This window comes from Asterias rubens, chromosome 1, assembly GCF_902459465.1.
Source record: "Asterias rubens chromosome 1, eAstRub1.3, whole genome shotgun sequence".
Classification (NCBI taxonomy): Eukaryota; Metazoa; Echinodermata; class Asteroidea; order Forcipulatida; family Asteriidae; genus Asterias; species Asterias rubens.
This window is the reverse complement of record NC_047062.1, coordinates 32,197,582-32,222,283: the sequence shown is the minus strand read 5'-3', so window position 1 is coordinate 32,222,283 and position 24,702 is coordinate 32,197,582. Positions and strand designations below refer to the sequence as shown.

General features: G+C 40.2%; 1 protein-coding gene across 1 annotated transcript; it reads right to left on the bottom strand.

The window, feature by feature from the left end:
• Positions 1–1,535: 1,535 nt before the first annotated feature.
• Positions 1,536–23,778, bottom strand: LOC117297906 (ribosomal oxygenase 1-like). The gene is made up of 15 exons (XM_033781091.1): positions 22,188–23,778; positions 14,605–14,812; positions 13,139–13,482; positions 11,562–11,707; positions 10,685–10,784; positions 10,213–10,326; positions 9,359–9,465; positions 8,468–8,610; positions 7,744–7,838; positions 6,181–6,369; positions 5,638–5,779; positions 4,706–4,823; positions 4,229–4,328; positions 2,934–3,023; positions 1,536–1,931 (listed from the first exon to the last, which is right to left on the bottom strand). Exons 1-15 carry the CDS (start codon positions 22,251–22,253, stop codon positions 1,860–1,862), a joined length of 2,034 nt encoding a protein of 677 aa, XP_033636982.1. The 5' UTR covers positions 22,254–23,778; the 3' UTR covers positions 1,536–1,859.
• Between the last annotated feature and the right edge of the window lie 924 nt (positions 23,779–24,702).

Below are 24,702 nucleotides of genomic sequence, written 5' to 3'. Positions count from 1 at the left end.
TTCCTTAGAATTTCAAAGGAATTTTCTCCAGGCTCACTTGCCCATTGCATGTATTGGTGATCTAAAATAAGGCAACTTTTCCTGTGTATGTTCAATAAAAACACAAGGAGATTAAAAACAGAAGGGGCTTTATATGCAACAACCTTTCCCTTGATTCTTGAAAAAAAACCACTGCTAATTCTGTTTTTGTGTGTCTAGTAATGGTTCACAAATGACTGTAACAAAGAATACCTTGATTGGTACTTAATGTTGAGCACTGTACATATTATGCATTGACTGGAAAGAAATGACATAATGACACTTTTAATATAGCAACAACAAAACTATGGTCTGATGGACCCCTTTGAAATGTTCTTAATTCCTCTTTTTGTTTGTTTGTTTGTTTGTTTGTTGTTGTGTCTGTTTTATAAAGAATGAGAAAGTTGAAAATGATTAGAGAAGTAAAAACCTTACTCAGCTCATGTCCACCCTGTGTTTAAATGTCAAAGGAACATCATAAAAAACCTGTACTTAGTTGTTAAAAACCCGGCCAGAGCTCTGCAGGGTCCCGCTGTTATTTACGCACCTGTAAAAGGTCCCAGCCTTTCTCCTAAACTTCTTTGACGACAATTACAGCTGGAATGGCTTCTGACTGGCAACCCCGAGCAAAGATATTGACAGAATAGGGAGACTGCCAACATAGGGCTAGATTGCTAAGTTGGTAGAGTGCCGACATGTTAACCTAGTTTTAAAACCCACTCTTGTCAGTTGTTCTTTGTTCAACTCCAAATTAAAGTACTTAATTATTAATTATGATAACTAAATAATCATTTCTGTAAATACTTATGATAAGTAAACAGCACTTTTTGTTTTGTTTTGCAAGAACAAAAAGTACAAGTTTGACTGTTTTATGCTTGCTTGATGTGTAGCTAAAAATAGATTGTAAATGTCCAAGAATAGTTCAAGTTAGACACTATAAATAGAAATTTGCTTCAACTAGCCTGCTACGTAAAGGATGTGCATTGGTAAGTATCAAAGTATGATCATTTATTGGGTAGGATAATAAGCCATTTGCAAGCTAGATTTGAATAATGTTTGGTACAATGACTTGCTTCGTCACAAGTTACCGCTTAAATTTGAATTCCTCAGACTGTAGAGATAGTTGCTATGTCAAATGGTTCGGGGCAAGCCTTAGCATAGCATTTTCCAGATGAGCAGACCCTGGTACCATTGTGCCATACACATTCATTCAGAATTGTGTATGGGTGTTTGCTGTCTCTTACGTTACTACGCAAAATCTCGCCCTGAATCATTTGACATAGCAACTGTCTCTATAGTCTGAGAAATTCATATTGAAGTGGTAACTTATGATTAAGCAAGTCATTGTACAAGACAATATTCAAATCTAACACGCAAATGGCTTAATGGGTAGGATAGGATGTCAATTAGGTGAAGTTTGCAGCGGCACAATGTGTAAATCTCTTTTGAGTAGTATTGGCTGTGAAAATAACCGGTGGTTGACAATTCAACGTTACGCTTAGTACGCTCTGATTGTCTTCAGGAGATTTGCACATCGTGCTTCTGCAAACCTAGCCTACAATTAAATTGCAGGCCAGGAATTTCGTTTTTGAACATGTTTCAAAGGGCAAGGCCATTTTCACTTTGAAAAGGGCACTTCCATTGGAAAATCTTAAAGTCAGTGGGTAACTTTCGAAGGGCACCAAGGCCAAAACCAGGGGCAACGGAGGCCATGGCCTCAATGTAAATCCAGGCCTGTAATTGTTTAAATGGCGAAAAAAGAAAAAGGAAATAAAAAGAGCAACTCATGTCTTCCCTTCCACTCTATTAATATTATAATTAATATAATTATGAATAAGACTTCATAACGGTTTCAGAGGCTCATCTGTGACTAGGATACCTTTCTCATAAAGAACTTGTGCCAATTCAACTTGCTGAAAACAAAACAATTAAATAAATACACAAATAAATATATAAGAAATAGAATTATTTAGATTTATGTTTTAACCTTTAAATGTGTATTTTGTGAAATGATGTTTGGTGCTAAAATAAATAAGTATGTGTTATTTTGTGATAGCATGATTTACATGTGTCACTGATGTCTGAATTGTAAATTAGCAAAAAGCGAATGTCTAAAAAAAAGTGGTTGAAGAAGAAAATTTTAGTTTTTGAATTAACAGCAAGAGTTTTTTACGTAATAATGACCACTTGCACAACTCGCAGTGCACTTTCACATGCTTATCCCGATCACAATTTTGAAATAAAATGTACACAAAGGGTGCATACCACTAAATAAATTCTAATAGCATACAGTGCAAAATGCTCAATATTCAAAAGTACAAACAAAAGTTCGTAGAAGTCTCACAGCTTTTTATACTAAAGGAAATCCTCTGCTCAAGTTGATATGTAAGTATTGTTTGAAGCTTTGTATGGTGTAGAGAAATAGGAAGAAACTACAAATTAGTAGTAAACTTGCTGGTACAACCATGTGTACATCTCTTAGGGAGAGTGTTGGCTCTGAGAAAAGCCGGTTTGGTCTCGACGTTTCAAACAGTATACATGTCTTCAGACCAGAAACGTAGAGACTAAACCGGCTCTTCTCAAAGCCAACACTCACACAAAAGTGATTTACACATGGTTGTATCCGCAAGTTTACTATTTATGTATAGCTTCTTCCCAAGTTGGTCTGTGTTCGTCAATTTTTCTTTGTGCACGTCAAAATTTACCCCGTAAGCTTCTCTTCTGGTTTGCTACCTTATAATCATTTCTGTAACCAATTTTCTATGGACCAATCATAAACCAACTTTGAATTAAACTGAAATGGAACACAAGTTCTTAAGAATCCAAACGCAGCTTTGCTGCAACAGCAGACTGGTGCCAATGATGCAGCAAGCCACATTGTGATCCTCCATATTGCTTACAGGAACTAGACTTACCTTATCTTCCCAGTCGTCCTCCAATGGTAGACTACCAACCGATGTAAACTTGGGGTATCTATGTAGGAGGTACTCAACAGCTGGAGCAGCCTGTAACAACCAAACAAATCAGCAAATAAAACTCAAAAAATAGTTAATGGCCTGACGTTTCGACCCTAGCAGAGTCTTTCTCGAAGGCTAAACGACAACACAACAAACATGAACATGAACTTAGTTACCTGTTCATGTTTGTTGTGTTGTCGTTTAGCCTTCGAGAAAGACTCTGCTAGGGTCGAAACGTCAGGCCATTAACTATTTTTTGCATTTATACTCTCGGTCCATTTGGTTGGTAAGTTGTTTGCAACAGCTAATTCTATTTTCTCAAATAAAACTCAATCATTCTAAGAATTCAATAACTATTCAGCGAACTCAATAATCAATCTGTTGAATAAACACTCTGTGAAATCAACAATCATTCTGTGAAATCAATTAACAAGATTAACAAAAAAATTTTTATGCACGTCGCCAGACACACAAGGCCTGAAGGTCACTTCAAGGTGTGGGCTACAATTATTTTGTTTTCCAGAGGCCGTTGCCACCTACTCCTAGGGCTGAAACAGGGTCACCCCTTTCACAGTCCATACGGATGTACGTAGGCTTGGGTATCATCAGTCCGAAGCCTGGCTGGTAGAGCAGAAAGCACCACCTCCCCAATTTTACCTAGCAAGAGTCACGACCGGGATTCAAACCCACTCTGCTGGTCAAACACCAGAGGCCGGTGCTCTAAACCGCTCGGCCGTGACACGCCGATAGTGAGTTTTTAAAAAAATTCCAAACGGGAGGAAGGTTGTTCTGGATCAGCCATATATTCCAACGGCGTACAAGGATAATATAAACAAAAATTGCATCTGTGATCAATAATATTATTGGGTTTTACCCATACACCAATGTATGTAAAGCACTGTTTACTGGAAAAACAAAATAGTTATGCCTGTCGATTTGTTTTCACAGGACTCAGGGGGAAAGTACTGATGATACAGTCTTTAACACACATCGGTGTTTGGGTAAAATCAAATAGTATGGACTAGTCTGTTGCACTGCCGTAGCAGTTCACTTGATCATTTAAAATGCTCTTGCTCCCGTAGTTTGACACAGTTGTGTGAACAGGTAAACAAATCTTGCAGCCCACTGGATTGCAAGTGTATGCCTGACAGGAACTTTCCTTTGCGACGAGAACTTAACTGACATTTGAGACGCTCCCTTATCAAGTGCCATACCAAGGTTTTGATGAGATGCGCTAGAAATGTTCAACTCACCTCGGCAGGTATCTCAAAATATTGAGCTTCTTTCTGATGATAAACCCGCGAATTCTCCAAAGTGTGGTAGATTCGAACCTGCTCATCCTCTGAGACAACTCTGTAAAGGGAGAAAATAATTTCCATTTGACGTATTAAAGGGAAGATAAATGTTTGGAACTCACTCAGAAAAACTAATGGCAATAAAAACTTTGGGTCAGAAAGCTACAGCAGCTTTCGATGGTAAAAAGCTGTTTGAGAAACTTTTTACTTCTAAGTAATGTGGTTATGTTAAAGATATCACTTTTGATGCCCCAAAATTTGAATCTGACAAGCATTACTGTCAGTCACGCTTCTCAGATATGGATTAATCTTCCTACGTGGACATAACCCCAAAAAGCAATCACCCTTTAAAATGAAATTTTCACACGTTAGTTTAATCCAATAGTTCCAGACAACCAAAGGTAAACTTTAAAGAATTCTGAACAAAAATCTCACCTTGCAACGCTTCGTCTGATAAGCCTGATCAGAGTGGTCTCAGAAATCTCTACTTCATTCGAAAGGCTTCCATAGTTACACACAGAGCCATTTCCAAATATACTGCATGACTTCTCCCCTGTTTCATACAAACAAAATTTTTAACATCATAAAATAACTTGGAGATTACGTTAGAGTAAGAGGAAAGTTTTGGAAGATCAGGGTTCAATATAAGACCAGTGACTCAGGCCTGTATGCATCGTTTTTGAAAGGGCAAAGGCACCAAGGCATTTTCTCCTTGGTAAAGGGCACCTTATGAGAAAATTGTAAAATTCTAATATAGCATTTCAAGGGCACCAAGGCAATGACCAAAGGCATGGGGTTAAATGCCTTTGTTGCCTCTGTGAAGTATCAGGCCTGGATTGACTGAGTTTGAACCCTCTAAATCACGTCTCACACTCTTCTGTCTCCTGAAGATGAATTTAGAGCAGGCTACTCAAAGTGTTGAGACCAATTAAGAACTCACTCCACAGCAGTGAAGTTGTCTCTGGGCTCTTTGGTTTTCCTTTCTGCGGGAAAGTTAAACACTCTCGTTCTCAGGTCAATGTGGCTGGCTGCCAAAGGTCCCCTTGCATGCCTGCAGCTCGGACACAGTGAAGTTGCGTCATTCACAATTCAGCTTCCCAGCTGTGAGTATTGGATGATTAGACTCCCAATTTTATAATTAATTACAAAAAGAGATGTGCGATGGCACAATGTGAAAACCTCTTTCACATGGAATGAACTGGTGGTTGACAACTCAACGTTTCGATCAGTATGCTCTGATTGTCTTCAGGAGAAAACAACATTACTCAAAAGAGATTTACACATGGTGCTATCGCAATGTTCACTTAATCATACTCCCACCATTCAAATCCTTTTTATTATTATTATTATAATAAGCTTGTCAATACCTGGAGTAAGTTTAGGTGGAAGGCTGTCATGAATGTACCCCTTTGCCATCTGGTCAGTCCCATCGTCCACTGGTGCGTAGGTTGCTAGTTTGCAGATTAACTCACCGACCTTCTGAAGAAAAGATGACCTCCTTGCATCGGACTGCATTAGGAAACAACAAGTTAACATTTAGACTGGGTCCCTGTGTTTATCCGTAAGGATAATGGCATACAGACAGGCACTGCCCTTGCACAACACATGGTTTTATTGGTTACAAAGATTTCATTTTATAAATGTGCATTGACGTAAGCTTTCCATATCAGGGGTTATGTGCATAATGTTGTGTACATCATGTACATTATACATGGCGTTTTGTACACCCGAGGGGGCAAATGGCACCCGAGGGGGCAAATGGCAGCCGAGGCGAAGCAGAGGGTGCCATTTACCACAGAGAGTGTACAAAACCCAAAGATGTACAGTGCCTTTAAGCAGCTCTACGAAATTGGGCACTCATCCTTAGTTTCTGAATAGAATTTCCAAGTCTGATATTCGACAATACTTACAGAGTCTGAGTTGACAATGCCTGTATACTGCATATAATCTCTCGGGAGTGCTTTGCGTAGTTCGGGGTCGGTGTTGAGAGCATTCTTTAGAGTTTGGGGAATGATCTTCTCCAGCAGATCTCCCCACGTATTCCTCTGACATGTCGACAGAGTTATGTGTAACGAGTGACTGTCGTCTGGTGTTGTTGCCTGTAAAAACAATAGATAGGGTCAATATGAAAATGCAATAAAAAAACAAGTCTGTAACCTTATGTAAAATGATGTTATGTCATTTATACTCTTTATGTGTAAACTCGAGTGAAAAATTTACGTGAAAATTTATGCGTGAAAAATTGTGTCATTGAATACAAATGATAAATTGATCTGTATATTCAACACACATTGACAAAGTTATGTGTAGCAAATGACTGTCTTCTAGTGTTGTGTCCTATAAAACAATAGTTAGAGTCCTTATGAAAATGTTACAGAAAAAAACAAGTCTGTAACCTCACGTTAAAATGGTGCAAAATGTCATTAAATGTTATACTCTTTCAAAGCTAACTTTGAATTACTATATCATAGGATGGTGACAATAAATGGGTCTGTATGTTTCACACAAGAATTGGTTGGTCAAAAGGTTATTTTCAAAATTGGTTGGTTAGAACCATAGAGTTATATATAAGAACTAAAGAGCGCACTGGCCTATATACGTGACCCGACATGCGCGCAGTCTGCCATCTTTTAAGTTGACAAAACAGCATCGCGTAGCGTTCAATAAACACAAACTCCAACATGTACTTCATATTCAATGCGCGTACAGAATTGCGCGCGCGCAGAATTGCGCGCGCGCATCTCCCTGCGGTTCAGTTGCGTTTGTGCAAGAAGCATCACCAGTGCTCCCTCTAGTTCTTATATATAACTCTATAGTTAGAACACAATGGACAATAATTTTTGAGAGGGCAAGGCTACTTTCATTTTGCAAAGGGCACTTCCATTGGAAAATCTTAAAGTCTATGAGAAACTTTTGAAGGGGCACCAAGGCCAAGACCAGGGGCAATGGGTGCCATGGCCTCAGTAGCCTCTATGCAATTAATGCATTTACAATCCCTTATGTTTGGTTTGCGGTAACACCATGTGTGAACTACTTGCCAGGTAGAGTTTGTTCTTTAGAGAACTGTCTTGCTTTATATTTGGTTTGTGGTAACACCATGTGTGAACTACTTGCCAGGTAGAGTTTGTTCTTAGAGAACTGTCTTGCTTCTTCAGAAATGTCAACTTGTTGATAAGTTTACAACGTCTGGTAGAAGATCGTTGATATAACGATTGGGAGTGCACCAATGGACTTGTGAAGTTATATCAGCGCTCTTCTACCAGGCGTTGTAAACTTATCAACAAGTTGACATTTTTGAAGAAGCAAGACAGTTCTCTAAGAACAAACTCTACCTGGCAAGTAGATACACACATGGTGTTACCACAAACCAAATATATATTGATACCTCACCATGCAATGCCTCAAATCCTATATTTACAATCCTGTTCTTTTACAGAATGACCAAGGTTTGTCCGTAGGTTGACTGATCTCACCTGATGAATGATCCCCCTTGGGAAGTATAAGAGATCTCCAGGCTCAAGAACAGTGTCAAATATTGGCTCACCAATCTCATCTTGGGAAAAGTTGGCTGCAAGAAACAATTTAGAGATAAAAACGAGTAAGAGTGGTTTCCAAAAAACTTATACCCCAAACTCCTAAGAATGACAAACTTGTATCCATTATGATTGATTGGACTCTGAGTATAGGGGTATGCCTAATCTCATGTAAAGCAAGACCAGTGTGGTCCTCAGTCCAAAAGGCAGCTTCAAACAAATGAATTGTTAAAGGCAGTGGACACTATTGGTAATTACTCAAAATAATTGTTAGCATAAAAACTTACTTGGTAACAAGCAATGGGGAGCTGTTGATAGTATAAAACATATTGAGAGAAATGGCTCCCTCTGAAGTGACATAGTTTTCGAGAAAGAAGTAATTTGATATCGATGTTTTTTCTTCCATTATTCTTTCGCAACTTCGACGACCAATTGTGTTCCAATTTTCAAAGGTTTGTTATTTTGTGCATATGTTGAGATACACCAAGTGAGAAGACTGGTCTTCTGTACAATTACCAAAGGTGTCCAGTGTCTTTAACAGAAACTTAAAACATTGTAAAGACGACCAATTGTGTTCCAATTTGGCGAATATGCACATAATTTCTATTCCAAAGTAATGTTGCGGCATATGAAAACAAGACAAGTGTTTCATGAATGTTCTTACGACTTGAGAATCGAGGCAAGACTTCTTCTTTGTTCCTAGGGCTGTACAATCTCCAGTGTTTCTTCCCTTCAAGCTGTATGACGAAGGCTTCAATGTCGTCATAATGTGGAGCAAAACCCTGCGACCCGGCCGGAGTCAAGTAACTATATCAAACAAACAAATCAAAATAGATTAATCAGTCAGTACATTTTGCAGAATCCCGACTGCACCTGTTTGGTCAATATCTAGAGGCCGAGCCAGGACATCTTGGATTGTGCAACTGTGTCCACCAAACCAGGCTGACAGTCTCTTGAACCTAGCTACTAACCATAGAAGTCTTCAGGCTGGCCACCAAGCCAGGCCGACAGTCTCTTGAACCTAGCTACTAACCATAGAAGTCTTCAGGCTGGCCACCAAACCAGGCTGACAGTCTCTTGAACCTAGCTACTAACCATAGAAGTCTTCAGGCTGGCCACCAAACCAGGCTGACAGTCTCTTGAACCTAGCTACTAACCATGGAAGTCTTCAGGCTGGGGCTTCCAATCCTGGTCATAATACTTGTGTCCTCCAGCAAGACACTAATTGTTTCTCTTCACCATGAATTGAGTTTGGCTGAGGCCACATCTTAGCACAGTTGTGCACTGGTTCTCTCCTATTCCACAAGGGTGTTTATATGGGACTTCCGGTTTTTATCGCTCTGAAAAAAGTCAAACACTTTTCATATCTGACTGTGTGCTCTCTGATTGTATATGGGTCGATGTGGCTGGCTGCCAAAGAGGGCCCTTGCGTGCCTCCAGCTCAAACACGATGAAGCCACGATCTTGGCAATTCAGCCTCGCAGCTATGAGTATTAGTAAGGATGATTAGCATCACAAATTATTACTTATTTTTTAAATTCAAAAATTAGCTTACATGTTTGCTCCAACAAAACTTCCGAAGTACTCCTGCAGCATCGAGTTGAACTTCCACACGGCGTCGGAGTAGGACTGTGGATTGAGCAGTCGAACTGAACAGCCATTCTAAACAATAAAAAATATATAAAAAAGTAACAAGAGTAGCTCTTGGACAGAAAAGGCATAAAAGTTTACTTAACCATTTTAAACGCAGTGGACACTATTGGTAACTACTCAAAATAATTATTAGCATAAAACCTTACTTGGTAACGAGTAATGGGGAGAGGTTGATGGTATAAAACATTGTGAGAAACGGCTCCCTCTGAAGTGACATAGTTTTTGAGAAAGAAGCAATTTTCCACGAATTTGATTTTGAGACCTCAGATTTAGAATTCTAAATGCACACAACTTGGTGTGACAGGGGTGTTTTTTCTTTCATTATCATCTCGCAACTTCGAAGACCAATTGAGCTCAAATTTTCACAGGGTTGTTATCTTATGCTTGTGTTGAGATACACCAAGTGAGAAGACTGGTCTTTGACAATTACCAATAGTGTCCAGTGTCTTTAAAAAAATCTCTTTATCCTGAGTTTTTCAGTCGGCAAAGCATCCTAATGAAGACATCACACCAACTTTTTGTAAGGAAGACAATAAGGAATTTTAGACGTGGGAGGAAAACCCCTATAAGGAAAACCCATGCAGCCAGATGGGGACTGAAAAATCTAATCTACAATCATGGCTCCGGCCAGGGCTCGAACCGGGGTCCACAGAGGTGAAAGGCATGAAGAAAAACCACTGAGCCATGATATTGATTGGTCAGACAGTAGGAGGGTTGACTACTGTGTAGATGCACCCTCTGTTAGTATTTTCTTACCTTATAAAAGTCCCAAACGACAGGTGCATGAGCTCTACCCACAGGATTATGTGTTTCTCTAACTCCATCAGTGTACGATGTCACATCAAGATGGGTGGTAAATTGGATATCATTCTGTTATAGAGAAAAAATAACAAGATTTGGAGGTTGAACAAAAACTAAAGCAGGACTCATTCAACCTGTAACCGCCAATCATGTGATGCGTGTTCCACCAATCAAATGACAAAGATCTGAAGACTACTATCAAAACATAGGATTCGAATTGCCTCTAGCTACCGGGCAACCTCGGTGGTCTAGTTGGTAAGACACTGCTCTAGAATTGCAAGGGTCGTGGGTTCGAATCCCACCCGAGTAACATGCCTGTGTTTTTCACAGAGCTCAGGGAAGTACATCTACAGAGTATACAGTGCTAACACACATCGATGTTTATGGGTAAAACCAAATTAATATGACTACTATCAAGTTAACAAACCTCTTTAAGAATTTGATGAAGTTCCTTGGAGCTGAAGAGTCCAGCGTTGTAGTCAGGCATGTGTCTCTTGAGTAGTAACGGCTTCTTCTCCCATAGACCACTGAGTAAAAAATAAGAAAATAAAGAAAAAATAAAATATTATTAATAATACTGAGTTCATCAAACTAGGTGAATGCTCAAAGCGCTCAGTAATTTTGTATAAGCAAGGTATGCGGAGCTATGTTTTGAAGTATGATACCTATTCCATTACATAGTGCCATGTAATTGTTTACAAGGTGCTGTGGTGCAATATGCACAATCGGAAAACGCACTGGGTTCTTTTACATCCACTACACAACACAATACACACAGGACCAAAGGCTTTACCTCCCATCGAAAGGGCGAAGCATCATGGTTGGGTGTATTGCTTAAGGACACAGCAGCCGATTTAACAAAATGCTAGGATTAATCCTATCACGAGTTGGGATGAGTAACTAGTCCAAACTTAGGATGGGTTCAAAGCCTCCTAACATCTATGGTTACATAACTTAACTTGTCCTTAATCCTAAGTTAGGAAGAGTTTGGTGAAATCAACAGCAGGTGACAGGGCTGGGACTCGAACCCACACTCTGCTGATCAGAAACACTACAGTTTGAGTTTGATGATCTTAACCGCTAGGCCATGACAAACCACGCATATGAGGAGCTATGTTTTGAAGTATTAAACCTATGCCTTTACATAGCACCATGGTTTACAAGGTGCTGTGGCGCAATATGCTGCCAATCAAACCAGGAACACCTTGCCAACCCCGTCTGTTTAGGACAAGTGCACTGGGTTCTTATACATGCATAATACAACACAAAGGACCCTGGGCAGCAGATCTCAATAAACCACTCACCTGAAGAAATCCGACGCTGTGACCGGACTGATGAGCCAGAGGAATAACTTCTCTGCTTCTAAGGTACTGTCAGTGTCTGGTGCTGGTGTTTCTTGTAGAAGCATCGTTAGCGATGTCCCTGGTTCTTCCTGATACCTGATGTCAGTCTGTTTGAATTAGACAAGAATTGAAGAAGAGATAAGAGACCATTTTCATGGGTTTATTATAAAGCACAAATTTCAGAGCTTCACAAGCCTGGTTCATACTTCACGCAAATTGCTGAGGCAAAATGAGTTGTTGTGGGTCATATTTGACAAAAACCAGGTAATGACTGCATCACTCCACTTTGCATTTACTTTCTTGTGAAGTATGAAGCAGGCTACATTGTGACCTCAATCCTCCTCTCACTTCACACCAATGAGTCTGCACTTTGATAAAACTAGAACGCCTGACCCAGTGATAAGCATTTCTGAATCATTCATTTTGACAAAGATATTGACCCAAGTGCAAATGATGGATGAGTGAGCAGTGGACGTCTCTCCGAATCGCTCCTCAAAATTTATCCAACTTCGCCGTAGACATACATGAGTTTGTACATTTTTCATCATCCGGTCATAGTTTTAACATGTCAGACTCGACTGAATCACCCAATTCGTCGAAGGCAGCCAGCAAGAAAAGAGCCAGTAAACGACGTCAAAATCTGCAGCCCTCAGAGCACGAGTCAACGCAACCAGAGCAAGCTGGCGCCAAGTGTAACTGTGCATGCACGGGTCATATCACCACGGAAACCACAATCAACAACAAGCTGGACAAGATAATAGCATCGCTTGACTCGATGGACTCAAGACTTACCGGCCTTGAAGTACAACTCCATGAAGTCACAGCCAAAGTGAAGATTCAAACTGCTGAACTTGAAGACCTAAAACCTGCAATGTCCGACATCGAAACTTGGCGGAAAACCATTGTTCCGTACATCAACCAACGTCACGATTACAACCGTCTTGAAGAACCACATCGATGATCTTCAGAATCGTAGTCGGCGAAACAACATTATCGTGTATGGAATTCCCGAGGGTTCGGAGAGCGGTCAGAAATGCGAGAATTTCATGTCTGCCTTCTTCACACAACATATGCAGCTGGATGGTGGTCAAGACATAGAGATAAAAAGGGCCCACCGAACACCTGGACACCGATCACCGGCTAGCTCTTCTTCACGACCCCGACCGATTCACTGCAGACTACTTCGCTCTGGTGATCGTGAGTATATCCTCAAAATACATCAAAAACTCTACGAAATAACCCATATAACAAATCCAAGATCTTCATCACTGATGATGTAACTGAACGAATCCGATACGCCAGTAAAAGTTTTGCCTGTACACACATTTTCCGGCGAAAACCAGTTAACCTAATCTGATTTATTAAACCGGTAAACCTAATCTGATCTATCAAACCGGTAAACCTAATCTGATCTATCAAACCAGTTAACCTAATCTGATTTATCAAACCAGTAAACCTAATCTGATTTATCAAACCGGTTAACCTAATCAGATCTATCAAACTGGTTTATAAATGTACAGCAATGTGTTGCAAGTTACCTTAATATTAACAGGTTGTTGCTGGATAACTTGTTTCTTCTTCGTTGGTGATGGCGGCGATTCAACCATTTGTTGCTGGATGACTTGTTTCTTCTTCGTTGGTGTTGGCGGCGATTCAACCATTTGTTGCTGGATGACTTGTTTCTTCTTCGTTGGTGATGGCGGAGATTCAACCATTTGTTGCTGGATGACTTGTTTCTTCTTCATTGGTGATGGCGGCGATTCAACCATTTGTTGCTGGATAACTTTTTTCTTCTTTGTCATCTTTGTTGGTGCTGGCGATGATTCAACTGTTGGCTTGGGTTGTGATTCAACGCCATTTCCAATCTTCCTCTTTTTAGTACCTTCAAAAAACAAAAACAAAATGGCACAAAACTTCAGGTAGTATTACAAGAAAATGTGAAGAACTGTGAAAATAACAAAAATTATATTCTTTTGCTAGCTCGGTGTTCTAGTGGTAAGACATCTGCTCTAGCAATGCAAAGGTCAAGGGTTTGAATCTCACCCGAGTAGTATGCCTGTGGAATTTTTCACAGGACTCTGAAATGTACAGACCTTAGAGTGCTTTTTAATACACATCAGTGTACGGGTAAAAACAAATTATAATGGGATACAAGTCATGTACAAACAAAATTATGGAAACATAAAGTTTGAAAAATTTCAAATGGGAATGGGCAGGACATGATAAAGCAGAAGAAACAGAGAAGTGAAATAATGACACTGCCCGTTTTTTGAGACCAACGATTAGGTCTGGGCTCCGGCTTGGCTTTGCCGCCCTTTTGAAGCTCCTTATCAAAAGAAACATTTTCAAAATATTTGAAGGAGCCGCCCAGTTTGTGGTTTTGAAAAAGATTCATCCAAATTTAAAACTCAATAAACCTTGATAAAAGATACAAAAACTAAATTCCTTGTAACAGGTCTGAATAAATGCCTAGTTTAAATTTTGTTGAATCCTTTTTAATGAAAGATCGTCTAACTAACATCACAAGGCTGGATGGCAACTACAAGGGGAAGGCTAAACTTGCCCTATCGACCCAAGGAGCCCGACTAGTGGTAGAGCAGAATGCACTACCTTCCCAACATTTTACAAAGCAGTGGGGGACTTTAGGACGCTTGGTGACAGCAGACTTACCAGGTAAATTCCATTGTTCCCGGTAATGTGCGCATCCTAAGCACTGCATTTAAACAATGGAAATTTACCATTTACAATGGAAAAGTGCCTTGCTCTGCTAACAAAACTTGAGCTTGGGTCTGCCGTCGATTTCACAAAGAGTTAGAACTTGTCTTATCTTGAGTTAGGACGAGTTACTCTTCCTAACTTAGGATTAATCTTAAGGTCTGCATGCTACAGTGCAGGGTTGGGACTCGTCCTAAGTCCTAAGATTAGTCTTAAGTTAGGAAGAGTTTTGTGAAATCGACAGCTGGTGAACTAGACCTCTCGGCCACAACAAAATATTTATATTTACCATTGGATGCAACTGGTAAAGAATGATGTCCATTGGTATTTCCTGACGAGGGTGGCTCTACAACCTCAGCATCTGGTTGCCTGACTGGATCGGCAGAAGAGCGACTTCTTTTAGATCTCAATGATTGCCGAAACTTTTTGCCAATCTTCTTATGTTTTTCTGTTCCGGAGTGTTTCTTGGGTCCTCTACGAGTCTCCCCTCCTGCTGTCTAAAATAAAACCATAAAATAATAAAAATAAAATATCAGCTGCACAATATAATAAAAAGATTATATAAATTTAGATTCAGTCATCCAGCTCCCACGAATGGACCTTTCCTGCAGTCAATGGTGCCTCCTGAACACCACACTTACATGTGTATGTGGGGTATTTCCCCAGCAGTGTAGCGCCATCCTTCCTTCCCCTGAGCACAAACGAAATGGACAGGCTGCCACCATTGTTGTGTACATTCTTGTTACATTGATGGTGGGTAAAGCCCGGTTCATACTTCCTGGGAATTCAAAGTGAATTTAGACGTCACATGGCTGTTTACGGAGGGAACGTTGTGCAGAAGTTGAATATAGCTCAACTGTTACGAATTAAGCCCCACTCATACTTCAGGCGATACAAATTTTGCCGTCACATGGTTGTTTTTGCAGCGAATGTTTCCCTGAACACAGACTTTCTGCGAATGCGAATCAAATATTGACGGCACATGGCTATTTTGCAGTGAACGTTTCTCAGGAGTTGACCACAGTTCAACTGTTGTGAATTAAACCAGCTGTTCATACATGTACATTCTGCAAATGCGAATCGAATTTTGACGGCACATGGCAGTTTTCGCAGGGGAATGTTTCGCAGGAGTCGAACTCAGTTCACTTATTACAAACTATTCGTTGCCAATTTGTGGCGTCAAAATTTGTATCGCATTTGCGTTCGCATGTAGTATGAACCGGGCTTAAGTCAGAACATTCCAAGATGCCAGCATACAGTGGCACATTTCAGCTTTGACTCATGATTAAGGCTCTGCAAATAAATTTTCTCTGCTCAATTTTCTCACTCGACAACCAGGGCCCAATATCATGGCTCTGCTTACCGTAAGCACAGAATCGACGCTTACCGAAGCAAGGAATTTTGGCTTCTGCGCGTGCGTACTTCACGTTACTAAGCATTCTACGTTTACGAGGCTAGCGCAGATTCGGCACTTGCACCTAAAGTGGGGAATCGTGATCGTAAGTGCAAGAAAACAGGGGTAAACAGAGTCATGAAATTGGGCCCAGATAACTTCAAATACCAGTGCTAATTATGAGATTTTTGCTTGTTGTCTTTCCTTGTTCATTTAGCCTTCGAGAAAGACTTTGCTAGGATAAAAATGTCAGGCCATTAACTATTTTTTGCATTTATACCATCGCTCCATTTGGTTGGTAAGTTGTTTGCAATCAGCTAATTCTATTTTATTTCCTTTATCAAGTCAGGGTTTTGTTGTGGCAACGATATTTTCAAAGAAAAATAATAACCAAAGCTTTAAAAAGTTCCCCAAAATAATAATGTGGGTAGTGGGTACGCACAGATATTTAAAATGTCAAAATAAACTACAAATCCATCGCTAGTTTTAAAATTTAATTTTAACTCAAAATTTAAATTAACAATCTGTAAAGTAATATATACATGTATGTAAATGGTTGAAAAAATGCAAAAATGTATATAAAACTACTAATTGTTTATTTTACTTCAAAAACTATCATGTATTTACAAGCCGCAAAGGTCAAAACAAATGACAATGCTGCTGACTTTTCTATTTTACAAGTGAAATTTATTAACATAAAAATTGTTTAAAGGCACTGGACACTATGGGTAATTACTCAAAATCATTTTTGCATAAAAACTTACTCGGTAACGAGCTGTTGATAGTAGGCCTATAGAATATTGTGAGAAGCGGCTCCCCTCTGCAGTAACATAGATTTTGAGAAAGAGGTAAGCTCTCATCTAAAAAACTTCAGACCTGAAGCCTTTTTAAGGCATCTGAAGGCACACAAATTTGTGCAAAAAGGGTGTTTCTTCTTTCCTTATTTTCGTGCAACATCCTTGACCAATTTAGTAAAAACTCCACAGATTTGCTATTGTATGCATACATGTTGGAATACACCAAGTTGGACTACACCAAGTGAGAATATTATTATTATTCAGTACATTTATTTCAATGCTGTCATACAAAACAATAATACAATAGCGTACATTTATGTCAAAATTAAAACAAGCAATATAGTATGAGGTATGATTAGGTACACAATACTTCAAAATAAATAAATAAACAAGTAGTAATTTAAAGACAACATTTAGGTGTAAGGTTAAGCAAAATGCTTTTGTGCCCTAACCTATTGACAGACAAACATGATACTAAGGAACACAAACAAAGACAAAGACAAGGGACAACATGGTCAGACGATAGGTGTAGGCCTACAAATCGGAATACATGGACCTGAACGAACCCAACAACCCAGCATCTTGTTGCTCAGTCACCTGACTTCCCTTAGGTGGTAACAGAAAGAGAATCACCTGATTCTTCTTGGCCCAGTCTGCCATAAACAGAGAGAGGTGGTACTTGTTGCCGTCATACAGGACCAATGTCTTAAGACCCTTGCGTTTTGAGTCTGCTAGGTGAGCGTACTTGGCGAAATGCTTCTGAAGATAGTTCTTGAGGATTACCGAGTTCAACCAGCTGTTGTCGGACATCACGCCGGCCGATTCGGGGGGAGAGCCCTCGATGAGCATAGGATTTCATTTCTTGCCCGGAAACACAAAGGTGGGATGTAATAACCGGTGGCATTGCCTCCAGCAATGATTGATATCGCCTGAGCTTCATCTGCTTCTGGTTTAGTGCTAAAATCATCAATGATATAGATACAGCCGGGATATTCAAGCAAATCGTTCGTGATGAGGATATCAGCCAACTCCTTGAAGTAGTTGTCAGAAGCGTCTTGGGCAGCACGTCTGGCTTCGGACGCTTTGCTGGGCTTTAAGATCAACTGTAAGTCTGGCCAACGCTTTATAAAACCAAGATCATACCAATTGCTGCTGAGTGGTTTTTGCGCTTTCAATTTTTTCCCGCAGGCATTTGCATAGTCTCCAGCGAGAAGTCTGATGTTACATCTTGCAAACCGATATCCAATACGTGCCATGTGCTTGATGTGGTCAATCAACGTCTGTTCTTGATCGGGTGTGAATAATTTTAGCGGACTGCTCCGAGTGCCCTCAAGCGGATGAGGTCTTTTAAGCCTACTGCTAAGGGACGATTCTGGGACACCAAACTGCCTCGCTGCGGAGCAAACTGACATGCCTTTTTTTGCAGCAAGGAATGCATTATACATAGTTTCCTTACTATACGACCAACGCTTTGCAGGTTCTGAAGATTGATCAGTTTGTAAACTATCAGTCTTAACGATACCTTTCGTCTTGAGGCGAACTGTTGATTCTGGGACACCAAACTTGGAAGCAGCATGGTATGGTGATAACCCTTCTCGTACTGCTTCAACAGCCTTCACCATGTTCATCGGATCATACTGATGTTTCTTTTTCTGTATGGTAGGTGCGCAAAGAATGAATCGCTTAAGTTTTGGCTTCGATGGCGTGGCGGGCTGATCAGCTGGTTGACGGTTTCCACTCTTGAGGCTTCCACTTGCCTTGTCGGTTATAGTCAATACTGGGTTACCTTTCTGCTTCTGAGCCTTGGTACCAGACTTCCTTTTCGGTGTAGTCTGGACTGCATCATGCTCACTTTTTTCCTTCGGTGATGCGGTGCGCTTGGAGTGTTGACTAAGTCTACAATTAGTAACCTTTCTCTTGGGCCTCTCTTGGAGTGTGGATTCCGGAGCATCATCCTGCCTTGGTGCCACGCCTTCTGTCATCTCTTGCATGGCATTCAACAAAATGATTGCAGCACTTTGAAGTTCTTCATCAGGGGAGGGAGTGGGCTTAGAAGAGGTTTCTGATTTGCCGTTCTACAAAAGATAAAAACAATCACAATTTAGCTATGGCCAAGGTAAGGCAAAGGAAAGATTGACAATACAACCAAATGATGACACAACTCTTTTTCATGTTTCAAGCAATGTATTTATTTAATTATCTATATATAATCTTATGTATTATGAATTACTATTGTTATTATAAATCTATTTTTTAATTTTTATTTGGAGGGGGTTAATGCTTTAAAATGTATTTTCAAGTATATGTAATTACAAACTGTAAGCCTAAACACGACTGTCCAAAGAATTAATATTCAAAGCTGATTCTATCTACATCTAAGCATCAAATGCCAAACCTAATTCCACAGTTAGTTAAAGGAACACGTTGCCTCCAATCGTTCGAGTTGGTCTTTGAAAAGCATTTGTAAACCGTATGATTAGAAAGATATTTTAAAAGTAGAATATAATGATCCACACAAGTATCACTCGAAATTGCATGGTGTCTATGTAACTCATCGACTAACACTGTCGGCCATTTATTGGAGTCAAATTTTTTACTCCCATAAATGGCCGACTATGTTAGTTTGCGAAGTAAAAGAAAACCACGCAACTTCGAGGCATATTTGTGTGGATCATTGTATTCTACTTTTAAAATATCTTTCTAACCATATGCATTTTATAACAAATGGTTACAAACACTTTTCAAAGACCAACTGGACCGATCCAAGGCAACGTGTTCCTTTAATCCATCCCGGTTGACATACATGTAATTGAACAATGCAATCAGTCACCAAAACGTTTCAAGTGCCAACACAAATACACCGTTTTTAACCAAACACTTATATTATTGTAAACAACAATCTTTTGCCATTTCATTCAGAATTAAAACAAAAAGTTAAGCCTGCAGTACTTTGTTATATGTTATACCTAAGTCACAGTTGGAGCGGAGGCTGGGCGACAGAAATGGGTCCACTTCTTGGCTGTTTATTCGCCAGTGTCCTGCAGGCACTCCTCCGATGTAAACTTGTAACCAGCTTTTAGTCTGGTGCTCGCCCGATTTATATTAGCGATCACTTTTATTTATATTAGCGATCACAATTGGTCGCACAGCAAGCTGTCGATCGCACAACAATGAACATCTTTGCGCGATTGACCGATCGCGCTACGAGTATTTTTTCTTTGATCAGCCGATTGTGCAGGAATGGGTTTGCGCGATCGACAGACCGTGAAGGAAAAACTTTGCGCGATCTACCAATCGTGCAGGAATGAGTTTGCACTATCGACCGATCGTGCAGGAATGATTTTGCGCGTTGGACCGATCGTGCAGGTAAACCATTCCTGGGGGTTGTTTCTCAAGGCAATAAAATTCATTGCAAGACAAATTTTCAGAATTACCGTAGTGATTTATTGTGACGTCACACTTTAGTTAGCAACTATGATTGATTTGCAGTTTCGATCAATCTTTGTGAAGTCGCACAAAACCATTCCTGCACAATCGGCCGATCGTGCACTAAAACCATTCATGAACAATCGGCCGATGCGCACCAAAACCATTCCTGAACAATCAGCCGATCGTGCACCAAAACCATTCCTGAACAATCAACCGATCGCGCACCAAAACCATTCCTGAACAATCAGCCGATCGCGCACCATTCCTGAACAATCAGCCGATCGCGCACCAAAACCATTCCTGAACAATCAGCCGATCGCGCACCAAAAACATTCCTGAACAATCGGCCGATCGCGCACCAAAACCATTCCTGAACAATCAACCGATCGCGCACCAAAACCATTCCTGAACAATCAGCCGATCGCGCACCAAAACCATTCCTGAACAATCGACCGATCGCGCACCAAAACCATTCCTGAACAATCGGCCGATCGCGCACCCAAACCATTCCTGAACAATCGGCCGATCGCGCACCAAAACCATTCCTGAACAATCAGCCGATCGCGCACCAAAACCATTCCTGAACAATCAACCGATCGCGCACCATTCCTGAACAATCAGCCGATCGCGCACCAAAACCATTCCTGAACAATCAGCCGATCGCGCACCAAAAACATTCCTGAACAATCGGCCGATCGCGCACCAAAACCATTCCTGAACAATCAACCGATCGCGCACCAAAACCATTCCTGAACAATCAGCCGATCGCGCACCAAAACCATTCCTGAACAATCGACCGATCGCGCACCAAAACCATTCCTGAACAATCGGCCGATCGCGCACCCAAACCATTCCTGAACAATCGGCCGATCGCGCACCAAAACCATTCCTGAACAATCAGCCGATCGCGCACCAAAAACATTCCTGAACAATCGGTCGATCGCGCACCAAAACCATTCCTGAACAATCAGCCGATCGCGCACCAAAACCATTCCTGAACAATCAGCCGATCGCGCACCAAAACATTCCTGAACAATCGGCCGATCACGCACCAAAACCATTCCTGAACAATCAACCGATCGCGCACCAAAACCATTCCTGAACAATCAGCCGATCGCGCACCAAAACCATTCCTGAACAATCGATCGATCGCGCACCAAAACCATTCCTGAACAATCGGCCGATTGCGCACCATAACCATTCCTGAACAATCAGCCGATCGCGCACCAAAACCATTCCTGAACAATCGGCCGATCGCGATGCACATGTTTGTTTTGGAATGTTGCGCAATCGACCGATGGTTGCGCGATCGACCGATTGTTGCGCGACCAATAGATATTTCAATAGCGCAGCGTGATCGGTCGATAGCGCCCAACAATACCACAATAAAGGAACTTATACCAAGTACAAACATTGTTTGAGCAAAAATCTTTTAATATGAAAACAAATATTACATTATAAACTTGCATTTATGATTTTTTGTCATTTCGTTCAATTGTAATATTTGTCATTTTTTTAACACAAATTTATGATTTTAATGCGAATCAATGCAATACATTTATCAACAATATTCATCAATTATCTGTACATGTAGCTGCCGCGTCATCTGTATCCAATGTTGCATATCGGTGAAGCATAGTCTCATAGTCTGTATCTGTTCGACACTGCACACAAAATCCACTATCGGGATATCAATGGTGCAGGCGCGTAGTCATAGAATAAAATATAGAGAAATCAAAGCTGGCATAATTTTTGTACAAAATGCAAGGAACGAGTTTGTTGTGATTCCAGCAATCATGAATCAGCACATGAGTTACTGATGAAATATTCTGAACTTGACTTACACTTAACGTTATGCTTTACAGTTACACAGGCTCAGTTCTTTATCTCTTTAAAACTTTACTTTAAAAATTAAATCTGTAATTTTCATGATAAGAAAACTTTTACAAGAAAACTTTTAAAAAGTAAATAAAACTGGGGAGATGGTCGAACTACAAAGATTGCGCGGTGCTCAATGCTTGCGCCCGAGATATTCTGCGCAAATTCAAAACTCATGCAAGGGATCGAACAAAGTAGCACACCGAGCGAACTACAAAAAAAGTAAATTTTCGAAGTTTGCGCAAAACAAATCCACTACTGCCTGGCGCACTACCTATTTTTCATTATTTACGAAAAGAGCGCACATTGTGAAATGTTCTTCTCCGTACAATTAAACCGACACAATTGGCTACAATTCTAACAATAAAAACAAACCTTTATTTTGGAGCTAAATGCAGCAAATGCTGAAACTTTCTTCGCACTTTTATTAGTCGTCGACATTTTGGTTGTCGTACACACGCCGTGTGATTGAGTTTAGACTGACCCCTTACTCTTTAAGCATGGAGGTAGGAGCCATATACATTAACGGGAGTCTGGGTGCCAAGCAAGAGCATGTGCCAAGTTTTTTTCAATTTGACAAACGCCCTCTCTCGCTCGGTAAACGTAAGTTTTTATTTCTCTCGGTCCAAGCCCCGCCCCCCCGGGGGGGGGGGGGCTTGGATGGACCATGGAGGTAGAAATAAAATAAAAGACCCATCCCCTGACCTAGTACAGTTACCTCTTCTGTTTTAGAAAAGATTCATCCATCAATAATAATACTCCATTGTAAAAACCTTTTCAAAATCATTGTAACTCTTTTTGCCTTAGAATTGGAAAAAAGATAGGGCTTGAATACATAATATTAATTGTTCTAACAGATCATGAACAAAATGCACAGAGTAAGGACAGCCTCATTGCTTTATCATTAGTTTTATGATTGCAGGCACTGCGCCGACTGCGATATAATCATTCCCGTAAAAGCTCTTGTATACCCCATCCAAGCGGTCTTTGATGAGACTGGTGGCGCCAAACATTATTTTGAGCACCCCAAACCCTTGGTCTTAGACTGCCAATCTTGCCAATGCCAAATTTCAACCATACAAATTGTTCAAATCCTAACCATTACCATTAATAACTTTTCTCAAGAAAAAAAAGGTTACATATAGACGGGGAGGGTGGGGGGTGGTCATCAGAGAAACTAGTGACATTGTCATTTAAATAAACTGACACAATAATAACAACTGAGTTTTCAAAGGAAACTGTCGTAGATCAGTTTCCAAACTTTACGATCACAAGCAACAAAACTGTGCAAACTTGGCTCAACTGTTCACCAGAGTCACAAGTAAATACTGAAACCCCCCTGATCTGATTTCAGTTTCCAAGCATCAAATTTTGGAGTAATTGTTTCGCTCATTTCTCAAAAAGCATTTCAGGCAAAAATATTTCAAAGGAAGATTTCCACCAACACGTACTGTAATTTCTGGACAAAATTGGAATCTTGTCAGTGCCTATCTGCTACATGCCCAAAGTTTTTCCAAGTTTTGACTCCAAAGGTGGCATAAACTTTTGTACAGTTTTACAAAATAACACAAACTTATTCGTTTCATCTTAACCGCTCAGTAATTTTTTGATAGCTCTGTTCACCGCACTTCCCAATTGGCATAGAGATCATTACTATTCTCAGCCCATGATTACAATTAATTGAGCTAAACAAATGTTTATCATTGAACCACTTATACCAGGAATATGAAGACATTGTTTTCTAGCCCCCTCAGTTTGCTTTAGTGAGTTGAAACTAAGTGCATGACTCACCTGGACTTTCTAATTGTTTCCCCTGTAGAAAGATGGACACAGGGTACTGTAATCTATGCTTGTAATCTCTCTTTTTTTCAGGGTCATTGAGTAACTCCTTGATGCCAGGGCCCAATTTCATGGAGCTGCTTAAGCACAAAATTTTGCTTAAGCAAAAAAATCCTTGCTTAGTAAAATCAGATTACCGGCCAAGACTCCACTCAATTGTTATGCTAAGTAAACAACAGCTAAGTACCAGTCACAAGCAATGTATATGGCATGACATTTTGGCCAGTGACATGTGAAAAACAAGCGAGCTATTTTCGTGCTTAAGCAAATTGTTTGCTTAAGCAGCTCTATGAAATTGGCCCCAGGCCTTTTCCCTTCTGTAAATTATAGCCAAATCTCAGAAAACATTCTGCAAAATAACGCTGCAGTAGAGGTACAGACATTTGTTTTTTGAGTAACGCCCAGAAGTGATAAACAAACCAAGTTTTTGTTTAGTTCTTAAAAAGTATAGCTACAAAGTATTTACATGCCTTTTGCCAATCCTCTGAGCGGGTCAGCTGTGCTTTTGACTTATCCAAAAAGATAAAAATATAAAATAAAATTCATGCATTAAAGGCACTAGACACTATTGGTAATTACTAAAAATACGTATTAGCATAAAAACTTACTTGGTAACAAGCAATGGAGAGCTGTTGATAGTATACAACATTGTGAGAAAGGGCTCCCTCTGAGTGAAGTAATGTAGTTTTTCAGAAAGAGGTAATTTCTCATTCAAATATTTATTTTAAAAGACTTCAGGCCAGAAGCCTTTTAAAATATCGGAAAGCACACACATTTGTGCAACAAGGACGCTTTTCTTTCATTACTCTCTTGCAACTTTGAAGACAGCAAGTGAGAATACTAGTCTTTGACAATTACCAAATGTGTCCAGTGCCTTTAAATTATAACTTCACAGATACAAGTTGTTTATGTTTGACCGCGGGAGGAAATTTTTACCTCTAAGTTTTGCCCAGCAAGACAGAGATCACCTAAGAGCCAAGACCCCATAGACCCAGCTTTCTTGACTAGTATTTTTATCCTTGGCTGGTAACTTTAAAACGTACAACGTGCT